The sequence below is a fragment of the Salmo trutta genome, chromosome 33, assembly GCF_901001165.1.
Source record: "Salmo trutta chromosome 33, fSalTru1.1, whole genome shotgun sequence".
Lineage (NCBI taxonomy): Eukaryota > Metazoa > Chordata > Actinopteri > Salmoniformes > Salmonidae > Salmo > Salmo trutta.
The window spans coordinates 1733521-1758680 of NC_042989.1; the positions used below are offsets into that span (position 1 = coordinate 1733521).

Sequence of the window (25160 nt, forward strand, 5' to 3'; positions counted from 1 at the left end):
TCCTCTTCTCCACCAATTAATCCACACATAAATCGGTCAACTGAATCATTTCTAGTCATCTCTCCTCCTTCCAAGCTTTTTCTTCTCTTGACTTAATATTGCGATTGGCAACTTTCATAAATTAGGTGTATTACCCCCACTGACCTGGTTCATCTTTCAGTCACCCACGTGGGTATAACCAATGAGGAGATGGCACGTGGGTACCTGCTTCTATAAACCAATGAGGAGATGGGAGAGGCAGGACTTTCAGAGCGATCTGCGTAAGAAATAGAACTGACTTCTATTTTAGCCCTTGGCAACGCAGACGCTCGTTGGCGTGCGCGAGCAGTGTGGGTGCAATTATTGATAGATTTTTATTTTGCAACGCTCGCGCACACGACACGAGCGGTGTAGTCAGCCTGTTAGGATGGGTCATCGTTGGTCACCTGACGGCTTCCCTCATGAGAAGGGAGTGTGGCACAGTGAGGATCATCCACTTAATGTCCACGCCCTCACCTGCACCTCAAGCCATGTAATCAGCCGGGAACGCGCCCACTGGCTTGAACAGGCACCGCTGAATTCAATAGGCTCGTTAAGGGTTTGGCTGGCTACTCAATCAGGCACCCCACTTATCAGCTGCTGGTTTCCCCTCACTGGGAGAGAGGACTGAGCGAGCATGTACAGTTGAGGTCGGAAGTTTACATAAACTTAGGTTGGGGTCATTAAAACTCGTTTTTCAACCACTCCACAAATTTCTTGTTAACAAACTATAGTTTTGGCAAGTCGGTTAGGACATCTACTTTGTGCATGACACAAGTCATTTTTCCAATAATTGTTTACAGACAGATTTATTTCACTTATGATTCACTGTATCACAATTCCAGTGGGTCAGAAGTTTACATACACTAAGTTGACTGTGCCTTTAAACAGCTTGGAAAATGCCAGAAAATGATGTCATGGCTTTAGAAGCTTCCGATAGGCTAATTGACATGATTTGAGTCAATTTGAGGTGTACCTGTGGATGTATTTCAAGGCCTACCTTCAAACTCAGTTCCTCTTTGCTTGACATCATGGGAAATTCAAAAGAAATCAGCCAAGACTTCAAAGTCTGGTTCCACAAGTCTGGTTCATCCTTGAGAGCAATTTCCAAACGCCTGAAGGTACCACGTTCATCTGTACAAACAACAGTACGCAAGTATAAACGCCATGAGACCACACAGCCGTCATACCGCTCAGGAAGGAGACACTTTCTGTCTCCTAGAGATTAACGTACTTTGGTGCGAAAAGTGCAAATCAATCCCAGAACAACAGCAAAGGACCTTGTGAAGATGCTGGAAGAAACGGGTACAAAAGTATCTAAATCCACAGTAAAACGAGTCCCAGCAAGGAAGAAGCCACTGCTCCAAAACCGCCATAAAAAAAATCCAGACTACAGTTTGCAATGTCCTCTGTTCTGATGAAACAAAAATAGAACTGTTGGCCCATAATGACCATCGTTATGTTTGGAGGAAAAAGGAGGATGCTTGCAAGCCGAAGAACACCATCCCAACCATGAAGCACGGAGGTGGCAGCATCATGTTGTGGGGTGCTTTGCTGCAGGAGGGACTGGTGCACTTCACAAAATAGATGGCATCATGAGGAAGTAAAATTGTGGATATATTGAAGCAACATCTCAAGACATCAGTCAGGAAGTTAAAGCTTGGTCGCAAATGGACAATGACCCCAAGCATACTTCCAAAGTTGTGGCTTAAGGACAACAAAGTCAAGGTATTGGAGTGGCCATCACAAAGCCCCTGACCTCAATCCTATAGAAAATGTGTGGGCAGAACTGGAAAAGCGTGTGCGAGCAAGGAGGCCTACAAACCTGACTCAGTTCCACCAGCTCTGTCAGGAGGAATGGGCCAAAATTCACCCAACTTATTGTGGGAAGCTTGTGGAAGGCTACCCAAAATGTTTGACCCAAGTTAAACAATTTAAAGGCATTGCTACCAAATACTAATTGAGTGTATGTAAACTTCTGACCCACTGGGAATGTGATGAAAGAAAAACAAGCTGAAATAAATCATTCTCTCTACTATTATTTTGACATTTCACATTCTTACAGTAAAGTGGTGATCCTAACTGACCTAAGACAGGGAATTTTTACTAGGATTAAATGTCAGGAATTGTGAAACTGAGTTTAAATGTATTTGGCTAAGGTGTATATAAACGTCCGACTTCAACTGTAGCTCTTGTTGAAAGTATTATGTGCTGAACATTTAAGTTTGATTCTTGAAGAGATCGTTTAGGTTTGAACCTTTATAGGCAGTAAAATTTACCCTGACTTATGAGCCTCTGAACTAGAAACCAAGCCCTGGTCAGTGCTAGCACACCTCCCCACTGGCTGCCACAGGCATTAACTCAGAATGGTTAATCAACAAAAAAAATCTCTCAAACAATTATCGCTGGATTCGAACTTGTAACCTTTGGAATCAGAGGCAGATGCTTACACCCATCCTCCATCCCCGTCCATAACACTTTAGCAAAATCGAAACCTACTTGAAGGTAACAGCACTCATTGTTGCACCTAGTGGCCGGTTTCCATGTCATCTCCTGACATCCTCAGACATGGATGGACGTCGAATACTGACTTGTATCACGGGTGACCTGGCTGCTTCATCAGGCATTCATATCCCAGGAGTGGGTGGAAGGTCCTATATATAGGACTGCTCAGTGTCATCACTTCCTGTAACCGGATGGGACGTCACTGATTACTGCCCCTATATATAGAACCTTCCACCCCCACCTGGGATGTGAATGTGTGTGGCGTTTTCCTTTTTATTTTTCTTGTTCACCTATAATACCAGCACCTCCAAAAAAAGTACATTGATATGCGTATGTTCTTTGGTATAGGGGACCTCATGCATGCAGACATATTGACGCACGAAACCCGCGCGCATACACACAAACACACAGGTACACACAAGCCTTCGAGTGGACACGCTGAAAGAAATGAAGTGACTATTACAACTAGAGATGGCCACGGTTATTTGAGTATTCCAACGGACGTTAGTATTCCATTACATGCGAGAGTATTCATAAAAAAAATGAACACAAAAATAGTTCTTATTTTAGTGAAAAGGCTTTGTAATTAAAAAAAAATTAAAAAAAATCTACGTGACATTGCTACATACAAGGATAGAACAAGCAGAGTCTCTCACACGGTCACACACACAGTGTCTGCGCTCTCACACGGTCACACACACACTGTCTGCGCTCTCACACGGTCACACACAGTATCTGCGCATGTGCACGGGTTCACTCAGGGTTGGCTTCACGCTGCTGACTTATTGTTGCGGAAACTGACCCACTATGCTATTTACTTTCTGTATCTACATCATATCGCTAAGTCTACTATAAGCCCCAAGAGTCGATGTCCGCGCCCCATGGAAATCTAATTAGCATAATAAAAAAAATCCACCTAAAAATCTGTCAATGAATTTTAGTATTTTTTTGGTGTCAATCCACTGCATACGCTGATCTTCTGCAGCTGCGGTGACAGAGCTAGAGCTGTGTTTGTCAGACCATGAAACGTTCCCAAAATCATCTGTAGCGTCCGAACGGTTTGGCCTACAAACTATTATGACCCCTCTATGGAAAGATGAGTCTCATGAATACGATTATTTTGCACTACGACCCCCACAAGCATTTTGGGACTCGTCGGAACAGACGATCAGCCTTCTCTGTAGCATCCAAACAGTTTGGGCTACACACTAATATGACCCCTCCGTGGAAAGGTGAGACTTTCAGGAACGCGTACATGCTTTGCTCTAGGATGCCCACAGGCGTTTGAAGGTCCCCCAGTACCAGTTGAAAAAATGAATGGAAGTATATATGTTTAGTGCCAAAAGTAAGGGGTTAAATGTAAAACAAAATAACAAATGTTTCCTGATCTTTCTTAATATCTCAGATATAAGGCACAGACACTTCAGAACAGACTCATTTTAGATGTCTTGCGAACAGACTCATTTTAGATGTCTGTTTTTCTATGTAGTGAATCTGTTATTCAATGCTTTTGTATGGGCTAATAGCAGGAAGGCCCCCCCAAAAAATAGTATTATGCTTACAACAAATAGTAACGTATTATGCATGCTGACTTTAAGCTTTCCAATTTTGTTTTTAGAAACAGGACAAGAAAAGACCATTGATTTAGCCTTTCATTAGCTTAAAGAGTCTTCTGATCCACGTTGCACCATCAGAAACACGTCAGTTTGCTGCCAAATAACTTATAAAGTGTAAATACTTTTTCTGGGTGCAGGGTTTCCTTTCCCAGTTTATAATGACTCCTGCACCCAAATACTTGGGTGCACTATTGAGTCAAGTATGCCAATTATTGATTTGCCATTAGTAGTGCTAGAAACAGGCTAAACGCCTTGATGACTAGCATCTAATAGACTGTGTGTAAACGTATGCTGTGGGATTTCCCCGATCATACTAGAGTGTGTCAGTCTTAAAGAAGGACTTGATTGCGATTTTACACCGCTAATTCTCCCTCTGGGTTTCCTCCTACTGACTTAGTTAGCCTCCTAGCATAATTCAGCCACTTGAGTTACTGTGTGTGTGTGTGTGGGGGGGGGGGGGGGCGAGAAAAGGTGGGTTGGTTCTATCCTTGTGGGGATCTAAAATCCCCACAAGGATAGTAAAACAAGGAAAATTGTCCCCCATGGGAACATGTCCTACGTCCCCATGATGACAAAGGCTATTTTAAGCTTAGGGGTTAGGTTCAGGAATAGGGTTACATTTAGGTCCCCACGAAGATAGAAAAACATAACGTGTGTGTCTGTTTCCTGGGTCTGCTGTGATATGAGATCTGGATTATCTTTGTGTGTGTGTGTGTGTGTGTGTGTGTGTGTGTGTGTGTGAGAGAGAGACTTCCCTTTCTCTCTCCCCAATGACAAATGGATTTCTAATTAATGGCCATTAGTAGATGCCTATTCCTTATCAGCTCTTTTGTTTGCTGTCTGTCCTTATTAACTACATTTTGTGTGTGTGTGTGTGTGTGTGTGTGTGTGTGTGTGTGTGTGAGAGAGAGAGAGAGATTAATTATATGCAGGGCTCTCCAGACAGGTTGAATGGTGTATCAGAGGGACCCTACCAGCGTGGTGTCTTGTACAGCACAGACGTACACACAGGGGCCACTGTCTAACTCTGTGTGTTTGAGTGCGTGTGTGAACCTGTCCTGTGTCTGTAGTGTTTCAGCTCTCTGCAGGACGACAGCTGTGTGTGTGTGTGTGTTTCTTGGGTCTGCTGTGATATGACCCACAATCTGTATGTGTGTATGTGTGTGTGAGAGTGATTGAGACTCTCACTGGCTGCCACTGATGTCCGTCCCCCAGTCTTTCTCTCCTGTGATGTTACTATTTTTAGACTGACGATAAAAAGAGCTGTCCTGGGGGATCCCTGAGAAAAAATCCCCCTCTATTTTTCTTTTTTTTCTTTCATCCCCCTCAGAGAGAACAGAGATACCTGGGGTTGTGTTTTTTGCAGATAAATAAAAAACAGAAGTACCTTATTTACATAAGTATTCAGACCCTTTGCTATGACACTCGAAAATGAGCTCAACTGCATCGTGTTTCCATTGATCATCCTTAGAGATGTTTCTACAACTTTTTTGGAGTCCACATGTGGTAAATTCAATTGACTGGAAATTATTTGGAAAGGCACACATCTGTCTGTGAGGTCCCACAGTAGGCAGTGCATGTCAGAGCCAAAACCAAGCTATGAGGTCAAAGGAATTGTCCGTAGAGCTCCGAGACAGGATTGTGTCGAGGCACAGATCTGAGGAAGGGTACCAAAAAATGTCTGCAGCTATGAAGGTCCCCAAGAACACAGTGGCCTCCATCATTCTTAAATGGAAGAAGTTTTTAACCACCAAAAGCCGCCCAGCCAAACTGAGCAATCGGGGAAGAAGGGCCTTGCTCAGGGAGGTGACCAAGAACCCTGTGGGCACTCTGACAGAGCTCCTGAGTTCCTCTGTGGAGATGGGCGAACCTTCCAGAAGGACAACCATCTCTGCAGCACTCCACCAATCAGGCCTTTATGGTAGAATGGCCAGACGGAAGCCACTTCAGAACAAGTCTCTAATGTCCTTTAGTGGCCTGACCAGAGCCCAGACTTGAACCCGATCGAACATCTCTGGAGAGATCTGGAAATAGCTGTGCAGCGAGGCTCCTATCTAACCTGACAGAGCTTGAGAGGATCTGCAGAGATCTAAGGTTCTTCAACAAAGTTCTAAATAATGGTCTGAATACTTTTCAAAATGTGATATTTGAGGGGTTTTTTGGCAAACGTTTCTAACCGTTTTTCCTTTGTCATTATGGGGTATTGTGTGTAGATAGTTTATTTATTTTTTATTTTTTTTTGCTCGTCAATCAATTTTAGAATAAGGCTGTAACGTAAAAAAAATTGGGAAAAAGTCAAGGGGTCTGAATACTTTCCGAATGCACTGCATGGCCAGGACATCTGTTCGGTGAGCAGCCCCAAGCTTAATGATTCTGATGAAAATACCCTTTGTCTTTATCAAGCAAATGTTTTTGCATATTTCCAGTGTGGAACCTGTCGATGTTTAGGGGGGTAATAGCCTAGGCTAAACAATTCTAAAGGCCACTATCAGCTGACAAAGTAGGGTCGTCACTAACGTTAGTTATCAGAGCCACAGTCATAAACCCTGCCTGTTTCTACAATTTTCTTTCTTAAAATCAGATTTTGAACCTAATCCTTAACCCACTGTTCCCGGACGCCGAAGACATGGATGTCGATTAAGGCAGCCCCCCCCCCCCCCCCCCCCCCCCCCCCTCACCTCTCTGATTCAGAGGGGTCGGGTTAAATGCGGAAGACACATTTCAAGACACACAGTTGAAGGCATTCAGTTGTACAACTGATTAGGTATTCCCCTTTCCCTAACCTTAAGTCCACAAACACACATACTCCCTGAAGCTGAGAGGAGCAGGAATAGCAGTATGCTGACAGGGATGCCCTTATAACTCTCTTTCGTATTCTGCTCAATGACAAGACACTTGTCAGCTCACAGACACCTCATATTCTCTCTCTCCCACTCTGGCATGATGGGAAAATAAGTGTATTACAGAGAGGGAGAGAGGGCGAGTAAGGTGAACAGAGGGGACTCTTGGCACTGCTCTGTAAACTAATTTTGCGCTCCATGGACATGCCCTTTAATCAATTACAAATATTTGTAGATGCTGCTGCCTCTCCTCTCTCCCTCCCCCTCTTTCTTTACTGAGTAGGGGCGTGTGTACCGAAACGCCTGTACTTTTCTTTTTTATATACGATAACATGAAAAACGGTCTGTTATTAGAATTTGTTCAGTTCTTCTATCAAATGTGTCACACATTTGGAAATCAACTAATGGAAAGGTGTTCCCAAAAACCAGTGGGCATTCGTTTAGATTTTTTAAAAGTGGTCTGCTGATGTGGTATCCGATGTTGTGTCACATGCTTCGTAAACAACAGGTGTAGACTAACAGCGACATGCCTACTCCTTTTCCAACAATGCAGAGTTAAAGAAAGTGACACAAGGAATAAATACACAGTGAATAACAATAACATATTGTAGCAGGCTCAAGGGTGTGGGGTTTCCACGTCACCAAGTTCAATAACAAAACATGCACCAGTAGCACAAATATAATGCAAATGGAGAGTTTATTATGGATTTTGGTACACTGGGGAAGAGGGGGGAATTCACCAATTACTTCAGTCCACAAGCCGTTCTCGTTGTCCGTTCCGTTCTCCAGGGGTAATCCTAAAACAGCCAATCTGACAGTCCAGGTCACAATGGGTAATCTCACAGATATTGTTCTCTTCTCCCACTCTTCATAAAGCATGTTTTTCTCTCCATTCTTTGCCCCTTCTTGCAGGCCGCTTCCTCTTATCCCCCAGTGCTTCCTGGCTTAATGATCCACAGGCTTGCCTTGTTGGGGCAGGAAGTCCATATGGCTCGGTTGTGGAGCCAGCGGGCTGCAAGGTATCTCCCCTCAATAACCACTCCCCTCACCTCTCCCTGCCGTCTGCCACAATATGTAGAGGGAGTACCAGTACTGAGTCAATTGGGCATGGACTCTACAAGGTGTCAAAAGCGTTCCACAAGGACGCTGACCAATTTTGACTCCAATGCTTCCCACAGTTGTCAAGTTGGCTGGATGTCCTTTGGGTGGTGGACCATTCTTGATACACACGGGGAAACTATTGAGTGTGAAAAACCCAGCAGCGGGGCAGTTCTTGACACAAACCGGTGCACCTGGTACCTACTACCATACCCCGTTCGAAGTCACTTAAATCTTTTGTCTTGTCCATTCACCCTCTGAATGGCGCACATACAAAATCCATATCTCAATTGTTTCAAGGCTTAAAAATCCTTCTCTAACCTGTCTCCTCTCCTTCAGCTACACTGATTGGAGTGGATTTAACGAGTGACATCAATAAGGGATCATAGCTTTCACCTGGATTCACCTAATCATGTCATGGAAAGAGCAGATGTTCCTAATGTTTTATACACTCAGTGTATAAGCATTGTTGTGGACTTAATTTCAGATAGTGTTTTTTTTTCTTCAGGTTTTCACTCTCAAATCACACTTTTGTAATAGAAAAACAACACAAAGTATCGTGATATTAAACTTGGTATCGAAGTCAAAATTCTGGTATGTGCGGCAGATAGCCTAGCAGTTAGAATCCCGGGTCTGATGGGAAAAATCTGGCGGGAAGTGAGCTGGCAACAGGAGGGTTGCCGGTGTCAAATGCCAATGTCTGCCGTTGTTCCCTTCAAATCAATCAAGCCCTTTTTACAACAGCAGTTGTCACAAAGTGCTATACAGATTCCCAGCCTGAAATACCAAAGAGCAAGCAATGCAGATGTAGAAGCACAGTGGCTAGGAAAGGGAGAGAGAGAACACAGATGTCTGCGTGAGGGTGAGGGTGATGGTAATGCACTTTGTATGAGCTGCATCCTAAAGATGTGTCATTGTTTACAATACACACAAACGTATATTGGTCAGGAAATGCCCAGGCTGCGCGAGGCCTAGTGGGGGTTCTGACATTAGTCGACTTAGCCCAAAGACGAGGACCACTTCATGGGGTTCCTATGGCTGGGTAAAGTGGGTGAAGGCTTTTGAAATGGTGTACTTTTTCATGTTTACTTCTGTCCTCCTCAAACACATGCGTGTTAACACACACACACAAACACACCCTCTCATCCGCCTTCTCTCCAATAATAAAGCTCTTGACAACGTAACTACACAGTGAGTCAGAGATGGAAGTGATTGTTTCTTTTCTTGTTGAATGTTTTGTCTGGTGGTTTTCGATTGACACACTGTGCCCTGCTTCTCCTCTGTGAGACTGTCACACACACATCACGACGCAGTGACTCAACATGCTGTGATTCATCTCCGCAACATGCACGCACACACACACACACACACGCAGCCCCCTGGACTGATTGTCTCAAACAGACACCTGTGTGTGGGTGCATATTTGGCTATGTATTTGGTTGTAGGACAAACTGTGCAGCTTCATTGTAAAAGTGACATTGCTGCAGGCTGCTGTGTCTTCCCTGCTTTTTCAAGATTGCATTGCTGTGTGTAGATCCATATCACAACTGAACCGAAAACGAATGGAATGATTGTGTAGGATTTATAAACCTGTCTGGCTTTGTATATTCTGTTATCTCCTTGTATACTATAGAACTGTTAAGATACTGAATATAAATAAAGTGTAATGCTCAATTTATACCAGCCCGGCATACATGTACAGATTGTGTGTGTGTGTGTTTTAGATCATGCTGATGATTTAGGTTAGCTATACTGTATTGTAGAATGGAAGCGCACACACAAACACACCATCTCTTGCACCACACTTATCTCTCCCTCCCTCTCTCCAGATTTCTCAGAACTTGGGGAAGATGTACAGTGAGATGATATTTGTGCATGGCTTCGTCCACTGTGACCCCCACCCAGGCAATGTGTTGGTGAGGAGGTGTCCCAACACCAAGAAGACTGAGATTGTCTTACTGGACCACGGCCTGTATCAGGTAAGACGAGGGGGTGTGTGTGTGTGTTCGGGTGTATATTTTGTAACAGGACCAGGCCCTCTATCCGATAAGGCATTTGAGGTTCTAGCCAGGCCGATGGAGGAACCTGGAAAAATGGCATTAATCACACATTACACCTAATTTTTACCCGACACCCTGGGTCATCAGTATAGATATACACATGCAAACAGAGAGTAGCACAGTCATGAACGTGCTCACACACACTGACCAGTGGAGGCTCCTCAGAGGAGGAAGGGGAGGACCATCCTCAATGAATTTCATAAAAATGAAAGTAGTGAAACATAAAAGTTATCCTTCTTAGATAAAACTATACTAAATATATTCACGTCACCAAATCATTAATCAAAACACACTCTTTTACAATGAAGGTGTACAGTAGTCTCATCAGTACTCTTGGTGTAGCCAGAAAACAGATATTTTCCGTCCTCCTCTGGGTACATTGACTTCAATATAAAACCTAGGAGGCTCATTGTTCTCACCCCCTTCCTTAGACTTACACTGTAATTATGACAACTTCTGGAGGACGTCCTCCAACCAGTCAGAGCTCTTGCAGGATGAACTGACATGTTGTCCACCCAATCAAAGGATCAGAGAATGAATCTAGTACTGAAAGAATAAGCTACAGCTGTCTAGCACAGCAGTGCATAAAATGTGGTGAGTAGTTGACTCAAAGAGCAAGAAAGACAATAGTTGCACAGTTTTTAACAAATTAAATTCTTAAATGGAGGAGAACGAATGGAGCTAGCTAGTTTAGCCTACTTAAACAGGGAGGGATATTATGTTAGCTAACTGGCTATGGCTAACAAATCAAACTTTGTCACATACGCCGAATACAACATGTGAAATGCATACTTACAAGCCCTTAACCAACAGTGCAGTTCAAGAAGGAGTTAAGAAAATATTTACCAAATAAACTAAAGTTAAATATAATAAAAAAGTAACACAATAAAATGACAATAACGAGGCTATATAGAGGGGGTACCGGTACCGAGTCAATGTGCGGGGTTACATGGTAGTCGAAGTAATTTTTACATGTAGGTATGGTGAAGTGACTATGCATAGATAATAAACAGCGAGTAGCAGCAGTGTACAAAACAAATGGGGGGGTTGTCAATGTAAATAGTCCGGTTGCCATTTGATTAATTGTTCAGGAGTCTTATGGATTAGGGTAGAAGCTATTAAGGAGCCTTTTGGTCCTAGACTTGGCGCTCCGGTACTGCTTGCCATTTCAGTCTCCTGAGGGGGAAAAGGTGTTGTCGTGCCCTCTTAACGACTGTCTTGGTTTGTTTGGACCATGATAGTACGTTGGTGATGTAGACATCAAGGAACTTGAAGCTCTCAACCTGCTCCACTACAGCGCCGTCGATGAGAATGGGGGCCTGTTCGGCCCACCTTTTCCTGAGGTCCACAATCAGCTCCTTTGTCTTGCTCCCATTGAGGGAGAGGTTGATGTCCTGGCACCACACTGCCAGGTCTCTGACCTCCCTATAGGCTGTCTCATTGTTGTCGGTGATCAGGCCTACACTGTTGTGTCGGCAGCAAACTTAATGATGACGTTGGAGTTGTGTTTGGCCACGCAGTTGTGGGTGAACAGGGAGTACAGGAGGGGACTAATTACACACCCCAACAGATGTGTTGTTACCTACCACCTACCACCTGGGGACGGCCCGTCAGGATGTCTAGGATCCAGTTGCAGAGGGAGGTGTTTAGTCCCAGGGTCCTTAGCTTAGTGATGAGCTTCGCACTATGGTGTTGAACGCTGAGCTGTGGTCAATGATCAGCATTCTCACATAGGTGTTCCTTTTGTCCAGGTGGGAAAGGGCAGTGTGGAGTGCAATTGAGATTGCGTCACCTGTGGATCTGTTGGGGTGGTATGCAAATTGGAGTGGGTCTAGGGTATCTGGGAGGATGCTGTTGATGCGAGCCATGACCGGCCTACGGGGCAGTAATCATTTAAGCAGGTTACCTTCGCTTCCTTGGGCACCGGGACTATGGTGGTCTGCTTGCAAAATGTTGGTATTACAGACTCCGTTAGGGAGAGGTTGAAAATGTCAGTGAAGACACATGCCAGTTGGTCCACGCATGCTTTGAGTACACGTGCTGGTAATCCGTCTGGCCCCACGGCTTTGTGAAGATCTTGCTCACATCGGTTACCGAGCGCGTTATCATACAGTCGTCTAGAACAGCTAGTGCTTACATGCATGCTTCAGTGTTTCTTGCCTCGAAGCGAGCATAAAAGGCATTTAGCTCGTCTGGTAGGCTCGCGTCACTGGGCAGCTCGTGTCTGGGTTTCCCTTTCTACTCCGTAATAGTTTTCAAGCCCTGCCACATCCGATGAGCGTCAGATCCGGTGTGGTAGGATTTAATCTTAATCCTGTATTGACGCTTTGCATGTTTGATGGTTCCTCTGAGGGCATAGCGGGATTTCTTATAAGCGTCCGGATTAGTGTCCTGCTCCTTGAAAGCGTCAGCTCTAGCCTTTAGCTCGATTTCGGATGTTGCCTGTAATCCATGGCTTCTGGTTGGGATATGTACGTACTGTCACTGGGGACGGCATCGTCGATGCACTTATTGATGAAGCCGATGACTGAGGTGGTATTCTCCTCAATGCCTTACCTCCTTGCTTCATTTGCACTTACTGTATACAGATTCTTCTATTGTGTTATTGACCTTATGTTTTGCTTGTAAGCAGAAATCAGGAGGATAGAATTATGGTCAGATTTGCCAAATGGAGGGCAGGGGAGAGCTTTGTGTGTGTCTCTGTGTGTGGAGTAAAGGTGGTCTAGAGTTGTTTTTTTCCTCTGGTTGCACATGTGACATGCCCGGGTGAAATTAGGTAAAATGGATTTAAGTTTGCCCGCATTAAAGTCCCCGGCCACTAGGAACGCCGCTTCTGGATGAGCATTTTCTTGTTTGCTTATGGCCTTATGCAGTTGATTGAGTGCGGTCTGTTTGCCAGCATCGGTTTGTGGTGGTAAATTGACTGCTACAAATAATATAGATGAGAACTCTCTTGGTAGATAGTGTGGTCTGCAGCTTATCATAAGGAACTCTACCTCTGGCGAGCAATACCTCGACTTCTTTAATATTAGTTATTGACAAATAGGCACACACCCCATCCCTTGTCTTACCAGACATAGCTTCTCTGTCCTGCCGGTGCATGGAAAATCCCGCCAGCTCTATATTATCCGTGTCGTTATTCAGCCACGACTCGGTGAAACATAAGATATTATAGTTTTTAATGTCCCATTGGTAGGACAATCTTGATCGTAGGTCATCGATTTTATTTTCCAATGATTGCACGTTGGCTAACATTGGAAGTCTTCCAAGTCAAGGTAAGCTTTTGGTTTGATTAATTTATTGCCACCAGGGCCCTAGTAGCTATGTTGACTATAACGTTAGCTAATATGGTAACAATGATGTAGGCTGTGTGTAGCGGTTAGCGGTTATGCTATGGAGGTTTGGCTTGGAATGGTTTTTTCGCCTGGTCAGACAGCTGTTATGTTGTGCAATGTAGTACGAAAGGAAAAGGTGAAAGGATGAGAGTGCGTAGATTTTTTTATTTATTTTACCTTTATTTAACTAGGCAAGTCAATAAGAACAAATTCTTATTTTCAATGACGGCCTAGGAGCAGTGGGTTAACTGCCTTGTTCAGGGGCAGAACGACAGATTTGTACCTTGTCAGCCCGGGGATTCGAACTTGCAAACTTTCAGTTACTAGTCCAACGCTCTAACCACTAGGCTACGCTGCCGCCGAATTATGTAATGAACAAAGGGATCATGCTGTTTTTATGTGGCTGCTATGAGTGAATTGTGTTTTCGGGATAGGCGTGTATTCATTCCGCTGATTCTGTTGAAAAACGTTTCTTAAACGGAAGCAAACGGGGATGAACGTACCTGAATTTGTCCAATAGAAACTCTTGTTTGCAACTGTTGGACTAAAGATTACACATTAGATCAGCTAGGTGCTGGCAAGAGTGTGCAAGGCGGCATTGAATGTGTCACTGTCTCAAATCTTGATTACGCACATTTTTCTATCGACCTGTGCATCTATGTTGTACATTTTCATTTGTACGCAAGGTTGTAGCAACTTCATGATGGTTATGGGGAAAATTTGAGTATCATGTAGTAAGTAGCCTAAACCTTTCGACATTGAGCTGGATGAATGGAATATGAATGACAGTCATCCAATATGCTGTAATAGAAATAAGACCATGCTCATAAAAAATACAAAAAACATCCTCCCTCATCTTAAACGGCACCGACCGGCACTGACATACATTCACGCTAGAGCAGACTAAAAGCTTTTCAATAAACTGAAAAGATGTGCTTTACCATCAGACAAATCCAGCAGCGTGTTTGACAGTCTCACACACACACACTCACACACACAGGTGCGCCATGCATACAAATCCCTGGGCCTCTGTCAGCCCAGGATGGTAGATCTAGTGGTTGTAAGTGCAATCATGAAGATCATTTGGTGATGAATATGCTCCTCTGATGCTGGCTTATGAAAGGATGAACAAGAAAGAGAGCGAGAGAGTGAAATAGAAAGAGAGAGAGAGAACCCACTCTCCTCCTCTCTTCCTTCCTTTGACCATAATGGAACCAATTTAGCAGTAATGAGTTGAGATCTGAGCCTGGCTTTGGACAGAATGTTAATTCTCCGCTTGTGTGTTATTTCTATTGGGGGCAATTTTTCCATGTTACACGCTGCCTTCATGTTAATGGTGTGTGTGTGTTTGTTTGTGTGTTAATCATGTGGTAGTCTCATAAAGTGCTGCTGTACTTCATTGGTATGCTAATGAGCAAGTGTTCCTTTGATGGGGATTGGCTGAGCTTTTTACTCTGTAAATACAGCGGAGAGGAGAGCTTGGTTAATGCATCAGGACGCTCTTGTCGTGCGCTTGTACACACATGCATGTACACACACATACTCACACATACACACACACACACACACGAATAGAGTAATAGCCGCCTTAATGCATCAGAATGATTGTGTCTTATCTTTCCCTCTCTTGCTTGCTCGCGCGCACACAGACACACACTCAGTCATGAATACTTTTCATTTCACAGGTTCTGTTTTTAGAGTTGAATTTTAAGTCTCACTATTTTAGGTACTTTCAGTGAGAACTGTACTACTGGTGTATTTTTAAGGCCCTGTACTTTCTTTTCCCTCCAGATCCTGCTGCCAGACTTCCGGCTAAACTACTGTCGTCTGTGGCAGTCCCTGATTAAGGGGGACCTGAATGGGATCGAGAGGTACAGCCGACGCCTGGGTGCGGGGGACCTCTACCCCCTCTTCGCCTGTGTCCTCACTGCACGCTCCTGGACCTCTGTCAATGCAGGCATCGGCAACACCCCCGTCACACACTCTGAGGTACCCATTCTCACCCGCGCGCACACACACACAGACACACACACACACACAGACACACACACACGAGGTAGTGTAGACACACACACACTCCGAAGCTCTGTACACACACACGAGGTAGTGTAGACACACACACACTCCGAAGCTCTGTACACACGCACATGCTGACATACACACTCGTCACACTCTGAGGTACACACACAGTTCACACCATACACACAGAGGTAAACACATTTTTTTTTAAATGGTGTATGTGTCTCTGTGTGCGTTCATGCATGCATGTGTGTGGGACCGGGACCAAGCAGGAGTGTGTCTATGGGTGGTAGAGTGCCATCTGTGGAGTGATGGGGATTGTTGTTATGCAACACAGGGACGGGTAACACACTAGTATGTACTGCCAGAATAGTACATGCATAATAATTATGATAGCAAAGCTATTTGCTATAATACTGTTTATCAGAACACAACAAACTAGAAGCTCTTAGCCCGGCAGATACCCAACATGTACAATCGCAACCTCCAAGGAGAGCACATTTCTGACACCACATTGTGTTCTGTTTTGACTCGCTTGCTCGCTCGCTCGCTCTCTCACACACACACCCTCCATCCCCTCTTCCAGTCAGACTACAAGGGGATGTTTGTCAGTAGTCTGCTCTGGTGTAATTAAGTGTAATTATAAAGTCAGGTTGGCAACATACAGCTCTGACACGGGCAGAAAGGGAGCCGCCGGCTCATTAGCATAAGAAAGAGGCGATAAGAACATTGCATTGGAGCCACACGATAATAGGCCCTGTAAAAGGGAGGGAGAGATGGAGTTATGGAGGGAGTGGGAGAGAAAAGAGGGAGGGAGAGGGGAGGGGAGGAAGAGAACATTTGATGGTGGTTTTTCAGTATGCACATTACAGGGCCTACTGTCTGAAAGCGGCATTACTTTTTACAGTTTCAAAACAAGCCTTTGACACATTACTGCGTGTGCCGCCAACTCAACTCAGATATTTCCCTTGAATCAACACCTTGTGTTAATTACTATTACAGGGCTCCAGACTAACACGTTGCCCTGTTGTCACTGGTGCCACTAACTTTTACGTATGGGGACACCAAATAATAATCTTATTAAGTGATTCATAGTGCTTTATTACGAAATATAATAAAATACACCACTGAGGTATTCAAGAATTAAGTTGTTTTACTTAACACGTCCAAGCAGGAATACACGAGTCAAGATATTTTGATGTGCAACCTAATCCAGTGATTGTCATGAATTTTGGGTTGTCAATTAGACTATATAGTTGCTGTATTTTACTGTCAAAATAGGACTCCAGCGTTTTTATTTGAAAAGAGATGAATTACGTACATCTTTATGTGCACTAACTAATATCATAGGCTAATTAATTTGGGGTTCAACAGCTGAGGAAGCGAGAACTCAAAGCACATTAACTAGATCGCTAACTCTAAGTATAGTGCTCACTTCTAGTGTCCATGTATTCATCCAACAGTGAATGTAATGACCTAAAAAAAAGTTGCAGTTGTAGGCTACTACCCGTGAGACCTATAGACCTCGCAATGGCATTTCATATCTCAAAGCTATATGAAATATGCTGGTTGTAAAATAGTTGCTATTGAGCTAAATATTGAGTGTTGAGAAAAAAATGAAACTTGCAGAAAGCTGAGACCCTCCTCTCTTCGAATTGCATTTTGAAATGTTATACGATCAGACAATTTTTCTCTCGATAGGATGGGGGGGGGAGGAGAGTGGCTCGCTCATCACAGCAGCAGGCCCCAGCAAGGGCGCAGGGCAGACACTTTCATTACAGGAATAATGAGGATAATGCACTTTACTGTTATACTAAATCATGGTTTTAGCCACCCAAAAAATAGGACGTTTGGAGTGGGGTGACAATGTAGAATGTGCTCTCTACCTTTATAGGCACCCTTTCCGTTTTTTACGATCCATGACCTTGGCTGTCTAACTGATGACAGCGTCGGAGCAGGTGTCTGTGCTGATGCCACGTTATTGTGTGAGCTCAGAATACCGGGCCGGCCCATCTTGGTAGGGAGGGCCTGCCGTTGCCCACTGATCAGCCAAAGGCTCATTATCGATTAGTATAAAGAAATAGTCCAAAAAAAGAAAAAAATCTGAACAGGCCCATGTGCCTCCAGCCACGTCACCTTTTTCAACGTTTAATTTTTATGTAAAAAAAATAACATTTTGTGTGTGCAAATTTCGACAAGCCCACTCAACAAAACAATTGTCCAGCCCATCTGGCATTTGCCAGAATTGTCAGATGGCCAAACCGCCTCTGGTTAAGTTGTCTACATTCGAAATGGGGCCGGAACACTACCACTGTCTGCGTTGTCAGTGTTATTGTCAGTGTTAAAGATCAGTGCTGATGTGTGTGGTTAGGAGGAGTTTGAGTGGCAGTTGACTAGAGTGTAGTTTCAAATACAGTTAGAGGTCACTCTATCTCTCACCTCTCTATCCCGTCTGTCTCTGTCCTGTCTGTCTGATGCTCTCATTACCATACTGATGAATTCATGCTGTTCACATCAATCTGCAATGTGCCTGTTGTCTTTCAATTAGACACTCTCTTAAATGTGTTGTTAGCTTTGGGTCACAGTTGGTTTTAGCATCAACTTTGTTTAGCTTTTCTATACAGTATCAGCAAAATATTTAACCAACAATGTTCTGTAATTTTACTGAAGAGCCTTCGACATTAGCAAATTAATCTGCTTGTCCTTGTATGTTGACAGAGAGGCATGGGGAAAGTTGGTGTATGTTGGCGTCTTTTTAAAGATTGTTGACATGACTAACGAACTTATAAAATACAATCTTAGTGTTAGGCTTTCATAGGGCAATTCAGAGAAACCGATCGTAATTTTGGCGTGCATAGAAAAGAGTCGTGCGTGCTCCACAATAGACAACCGTTGGCTCATTCTGTTCAGAACAACCCAGGGTATGACGCCATGTCATCTTGTAACTCTACATCAAACATGGTGATCCGAAATGTTGACATGAGTTTTATGAAATGGAAATATGACACGTGACACGTTTGGACTCACAGGAGTTTGCCTTGCTTGTATGACATCAAAGCTGTATTTATTATAACCCTCAACGTCTCATCTTTCAAAATACATCAAGTCCTCTTAATTTACAGCACTTCCCTCACTCAGACATCAAAAAATGTGCAAAAGTTGCCTAATTAGCGGGAGGGATTGGGGCAACTTCTTGTCGGGTCTCTTGCAGCTTTAAAGCTAATATCCTGGTATTCTACACATTTTGCCATGAGGCAGAGAGAACTTTACAGTTTTAAAGCTTACATTACAGTGCATAAGAAGAAGTATTGAGTTGTAAAATTGACGATTGTTGGAGAAACGTTACTGTGGATACAAATATCCATGTGAGCCTCCCAGGCCCATGTTGCCCAGGTTTAAGAACATAAATTGTAGATTAATAATATTACATTGTATTATATTACACCCTCTAAACTTATTCCACAGATCTCTTGGCCAACATGTGGATAATATGTTAGTAATATTCATAAACTTATGAAATGTAATATACAGTACCAATCAAAAGTTTGCACACACCTACTCATTCAAGGGTTTTTCTTTATTTTTACTATGTTCTACATTGTAGAATAATAGTGAAGACATCAAACTATGAAATAACACATGCAATCATGTAGTAACCAAAAAAGTGTTAAACAAATCAAAATATATTTAATATTTTCGATTCTTCAAAGTAGCCACCCTTGGCCTTGATGACAGCTTTGCATATATATAATATTTTGAGATCTGGCTGCGGACACCCTGCAGTACCTCCGCTGACCCACTTTGAAAACCCCTGGTGTAGCGCACTGTACACTCTGGAGAGAGGAGAGAATAAAAAAATGTAATAATATTTTACCTTTATTTAACTAGGCAAGTCAGTTAAGAACAAATTCTTATTTACAATGACGGCCTAGGAACAGTGGGTTAACTGCCTTGTCCAGGGGCAGGACGACAGATGTTTACCTTGCCAGCGCGGGGATTCATTCTAGCAACCTTTCGGTTACTAGCCCAACACTCTAACCACTAGGCTACCTGGCGCCCCAAGGGAGGAGTGAGATGGGAAGGGACGGGAAGGGGAGAGGAGGTAAGAATAGAGAGTTTGGGGAGAGGAGAGTAATGATGAGGAGGGGAAGGGAAGGTTGAGGGAAGAGAGAGGTCAGCGCACCTAGCTGGAGTGTTGTTGTGCATTTAACATCAGATCCCATCTGAAAGCTCAACATGTTGAACGTTAGGACATAGTAGTTATTCAGTACTTCAATTGAGCCTTCCTATCTGAGAGAGAACAGATAAGAGCTCTGTTACACACACACATTTAGTGGCTATGTCTCAATAATAAGCCTGGGTTCATTGCTGTGGCTTTTCTACCAGGGCTGAGTGGGACGCATAATTACAGAGGCAGGGAGAGACTGATGGAGAGCGAGCTTTCATCAGAGGAAGGGAGGGAGAGAAAGAAAGGAGCAGAGAGAAAGGCAGGATCGATAATAGGAGAGGAGTGGAGATTGAGGATGAGAGAGAAAAAATGGGCAAGAGCAGGGTGACGAGATTGTGAGACTGGACAGGCCCTAGTTATAAGGACAGACTCTCTCTTGTTGTATTTTTTTCTGTTCCATCTCTCCCTATGGCCCTGGCTCTATGTACCCAACTCTGTCTGATTGGCTGTCTTTCCTCATCTGTAAAAGTGAGTTCCTATGCAAATGCATTTAGGCTTGGGCGATATATGTTTATACCGTATACCGGGGTATTTCAAAATACAGACGGTAGATTTTCAATACCGTTAATATATATACACACACACACTACCGTTCAAAAGTTTGGGGTCACTTAGAAATGTCCTTGTTTTGGAAAGAAAAGCAATTTTTATCCATTAAAATATCATACTTTCTTTTTTTTATAATATGTTTATTGTTTTCCAATAAAAAAAATTATAAAAAGACAGCGACACAAACATTGACATTCATTGTACTGTTGAATGGGATGGCCAATTTAAAGGACAAAACAAAACTTAACTCACACATACACAAAATAAAACTAAATCCTATTAGGTGGTACATGTATAAGAAGACAGCATATAGTCATTACAAGCAGTGTAGTTCAGCCCAATATAAATACTGAGTGGAGTACAGCACAGAGTAGCAGCAGATGATCAAACCAGTTATGAAGCAGGACTAGACCATTTATCCAGTATCGGCTGCCATATTTTGTAAAACATTGGACTTCTATTGGAGCTATTGTATTGAATCTTTTCCATATGTATTACATTCCCTAAATCCCATAACCACATTTCAAAGGTAGGTACAGTCTCCCAAATTCCAAAATTGCAATATGAGCCTTTTGGCTAATAGAGTACAAAGAGAGACAGCCTTCCCTTCCTGGTTATTCCCATCAACTGTACCAAACAGAGCGATCAATGGGTCTGGGGCTATAACACTATCGAAGGCTTTAGATAAGTCATCAAAAATGAGAGCCCAGTAAGCATGTAACTTAGGACATGTCCAAAATAAGTGGGTCATCGTCCCCTCATCCTGCTTGCACCTCTCACACAGTGGTGAGGTGTCCGGGAATATTTTATGCAGTTTCACTTTTGAGTAATGTAACCTGTGTATCACCTTAAACTGAACAAGGTTGTGTCTGGCATTCACTGAACTGTGGTTTATATTCCTGAGAGCTTCTACCCAGTCCTCATCTGAGATTTCTGAACCAAGTTCTTGTTCCCAAGCCCTTTTAATAGTGTCTGTGGATACCTCTATGTGGGCCTGTAGCACATCATACAGTCTAGAGACCGACCCTTTTGAATGGGGTTTGACAAGGATCAGGCTCTCTAATGTAGGATTATTTGGCTTAATGCCACGCTGTGGATATGTGTCCTTAAGAAATTCCTGATTTGGAGGTATCTGAAAAAATGTGTTGCTGGCATGTTAAATTTACCCTGTTATTGTTGAAATGAAGCCAACTGACCATCCATGTATAAGTTACCAATTGTTGTGAGCCCCTTCTCCCTCCACTGTGAAAACACCCTATCATCCAATGCAGGGTGGAAAGCGTGATTCAGGCAAATCGGACTGTCAATGTATACAGTGGGTATGTTAAGAAAATACCTCATCTGTTTCCAGATCCTAAGAGTATGACAAATGACTGGATTAGAGTCATAAGTGGCTTTTTTCACATATGCTGGACTATTAACAAGTGCAGGGAGTGAGGAATGTTGACAGGAGGCCTGCTCAATCAAAAGCCATGAAGGCATATCATTCTGTTGCATCCCAGGTAAACTTTCCCTCCAGAAAGACACAATGTTCAGATTAGCAGCCCAATAATACAGTTTAAAGTGAGGAAGGCCAAAGCCCCCCTCTATCTTGTACTTGCATAAATGCTTATTTGAAATTCTGGCTGCCTTGTTATCCCATAAAAATGGAATTACTATTGAATCCAGTTTCTTAAAATAGCTTTGTGGTATGAAATTGGGTAGACATTGGAAGAGGTAAAGAAACCTGGGTAGGACAACCATTTTAGCATTTATACGACCAACCAAGGAGATGGGCAGAGCTTTCCAAAAATCTATATTTTGTTTAAGCTGATAAATGATCATGTTCCAATTCGCTTTCAATAGCTGATCAAGTTCTCTTGTCACTACAATACCAAGGCTTGTGAACTTGTCCATCACTGTTCTAAATGGGGTAGATTGCAGAAATGGCATATCCACAGGCCGTGATACTGGCATCAATTTGCTTTGTTGCCAGTTCATCTTGTAGCCAGAGAAGGAGCCGAATTATTTTTCAAGTTAAGTAAGGGGGGAATAGGAGTTTTAAGCTTGGATAAAAACAAAAGAACATTGTCTGCATATAGGGAAATTTTGTGCTGCATGTCTTTTTTATTTTAACCGGAGCTATATCGGCACATGCACGAATGAGAGTAGCAAGGGGTTCCATGGCTATAGCGAAGAGAGCAGGCGAAATAGGGCACCCCTGTCGGCAGCCCTTGAACAGGCGGAATGACTTTCCAAACCTGAAATGATCCAAAACCGACATCATATACTTCCACTCAATCTGATCAAACGCCTTCTCTGCGTCAAGAGCAATTACCATTGCCTCAACTTTATGATCATGATATATTACATTGAAAAGGCGTCTCAAATTGTAGTATATATGTCGGCCCGGGATAAAACCTGTCTGGTCAGGGTGTAGGATGTCAGATATATATTTTTTTAATCGGTTTGACAATATCTTTGTCAACACCTTATTTTCTATGGGGAGTAATGACACTGGGCGATAAGACCACATCTCTATGAAATCTCTATCTTTTTTCAAGATCAGTGCTATAGTAGCCTCATACAGTGTTTGCGGGAGTTTGGCATTTTCTTTGGAATGTTTAAACATTCGCTACATAAGTGGAGCTAGACTGGCGCAGTACTTCTTATAGAATTCTAATACATATCCATCGGGTCCAGGGGCCTTGCTGTTTAGAAATTGTGCCATCGCTGTGTTCATTTCCTGTAAAGTTATCCCAGGATCGAGTGCAGCAGCTGCCTCCCTGTCTAGTTTAGGAAGTTCACATTCAGTGAGAAAGCGTTCCATAGTTTGTGGATCAGTAGCATCGCATTTTGATTGATATAGCTCTGAGTAAAACTGCACAAAGCATTTATTAATATCCCGCGGATCTGTTACTATTTTACCCTTCTTGTCTTTTATTTTGTGAATAGCTCTAGATGCCTGTACATGCCTTAGCTGTCTTGCTAATCATTTATGTGGTTTGTCACCCAGTTCAAAATAACTTTGTTACGTTCTAGCAAGTAAAGAGCCCATCCGTTTCGAAAGGATGGTATTGTATTCATATTTCAACTTTGTGATCTTCTCAAGTACTGCATTCGAGGAATTCGTCCTAAAAATGTTCTCCTGTTCCCCTAACTCTCTTTCAATTTCTCTCAGCCTAGTATTGACACGTTTTTTCCTCTCTGATGTATAAGAAATAATGTTACCTCTAATCACAGCCTTTAGAGATTCCTAAAGGGTGGAGTTGTTAGCGCAGAGGAAAAAGGTAATCTGCTCCTTCAAATACTGACAAAAAGTCTCATCTTTCAACAAGTATGCGTCTAAGCGCCACGGTCGCCGACCTGTAGACATATATTGTCAAGTTTCAGCACCATGGACAGAGGATAGTGGTCTGTAATTAGAATAGGGTGATCGGTAACTGACGCAGCTGCTGAAATTAGTTTGGAGTCCAACAAAAAAATGGTCAATTCTGGAATATGATTTATGAACTGACGGAAAGAAAGAATAATCCCTATCTGTTGGGTGCGTCCGTCTCCAAATAGCGACAATGTTAAGGTTTGTCATCAATGTATTTAGACAGACACTGGCATTTGATTGTTGAAGTGACCTTGATAGCTGTTTATCTAAAAGAAGATCTAACGTACAGTTAAAGTCGCCTCCAACTTGTATCCGAGATATTTGGTATGGCCTTAAATACCCTTTGAAAAAATAATGGATCATCGAAGTTGGGTCCATATAAATTGACCGCAGTATTATACCGACCATTAGGATCTGAAATCGAGGATGAGTAAACAAAATGAATGTTTTTCCTTATCAGGATTGCTACCCCTCTCACTTTTGCATCAAAATGAGACTGGTATATCTGACCGATCCAGCCGACTCGTAGCTTGGCCTGAGCCGAGCGTTTAATATGAGTTTCTTGAAGAAGCACTATGTCAGCGCCTAGTGATTTAAGATGAGAAAAAACCTTAGCTCGTTCCTTGACATGCCCTAAGCCATTACAGTTCCAGCTGACTATCTTTATTCCACCAGATCTACTCTGTGCTCGGTCACTATGTGGCATTTCTTATTTTAGAGCAAGTTGTTGCTGGCATACAAAACCCAAAAGAAAAACGTCCCACCATGCGGGAGATTGTCATGCCACCTGTATTAAATGTGAACATAAAACACAGACCCCATCCCCCCCTTCCGTCCCATTACTGAGTGACCTCCCCAAACGAAGCACTCGTTGACCAACACACAAACCTTAGTTCAAGCTGTATGTCTAGACACCCTAACTCATCTATAGATGCTCCGCATATAAACTAATATTAAATAACACTCACGTTAAGGGGTGAGTGGCGCTAAACAATGCTATATAAGCCATAGCATCTCACCCATCGTATAAGTCTCAATTTTCTAATCGAAAAGACATAGGCAGGAAATTCAAACACATTCCTGGCCTGTATTTAGCTGGTTGACACAGTCGTTCTGTATCCTCAGCCAGGGAGCTTGCTTGACAAGAACAGATTGGCCTCTTTTGGGTTGTCAAACGTACGTGTTGATCCCTCGACTGTCACCTTAAACCGGGCTGGGAAGAGGAATCCAAATCAGATGTTGGCCACCCTGCGTTTCTTGCGTAACTCATCATTCTCTTTCCGTTGGTTCCTCACCTCCAAAGTAAGATCTGGCTAGAATTTGTATTTATTTATTTCACCTTTTATTTAACCAGGTAGGCTAGTTGACAACAAGTTGTCATTTGCAACTGCGACCTGGCCAAGATAAAGCAAAGCAGTTCGACACATACAACAACACAGAGTTATACATGGAATAAACAAACATACAATCAATAATACAGTAGAAAAATCTATATACAGCATGTGCAAATGAGGTAGGATAAGAGAGGTAA

The 25160-nt window shown here is 43.0% G+C and overlaps 1 protein-coding gene across 1 annotated transcript in view; it reads left to right on the top strand.

The window, feature by feature from the left end:
- The first annotated feature begins 406 nt into the window (after positions 1-406).
- The window catches only part of adck1 (aarF domain containing kinase 1), a 55524-nt gene continuing 30770 nt past the window's right edge, over positions 407-25160 (top strand). The window contains exons 1-3 of the mRNA XM_029729253.1: positions 407-511; positions 9907-10056; positions 15264-15461. Of these exons, the coding sequence (XP_029585113.1) occupies positions 407-511; positions 9907-10056; positions 15264-15461 (453 nt within the window). The remainder of the gene's footprint in view (positions 512-9906; positions 10057-15263; positions 15462-25160) is intronic.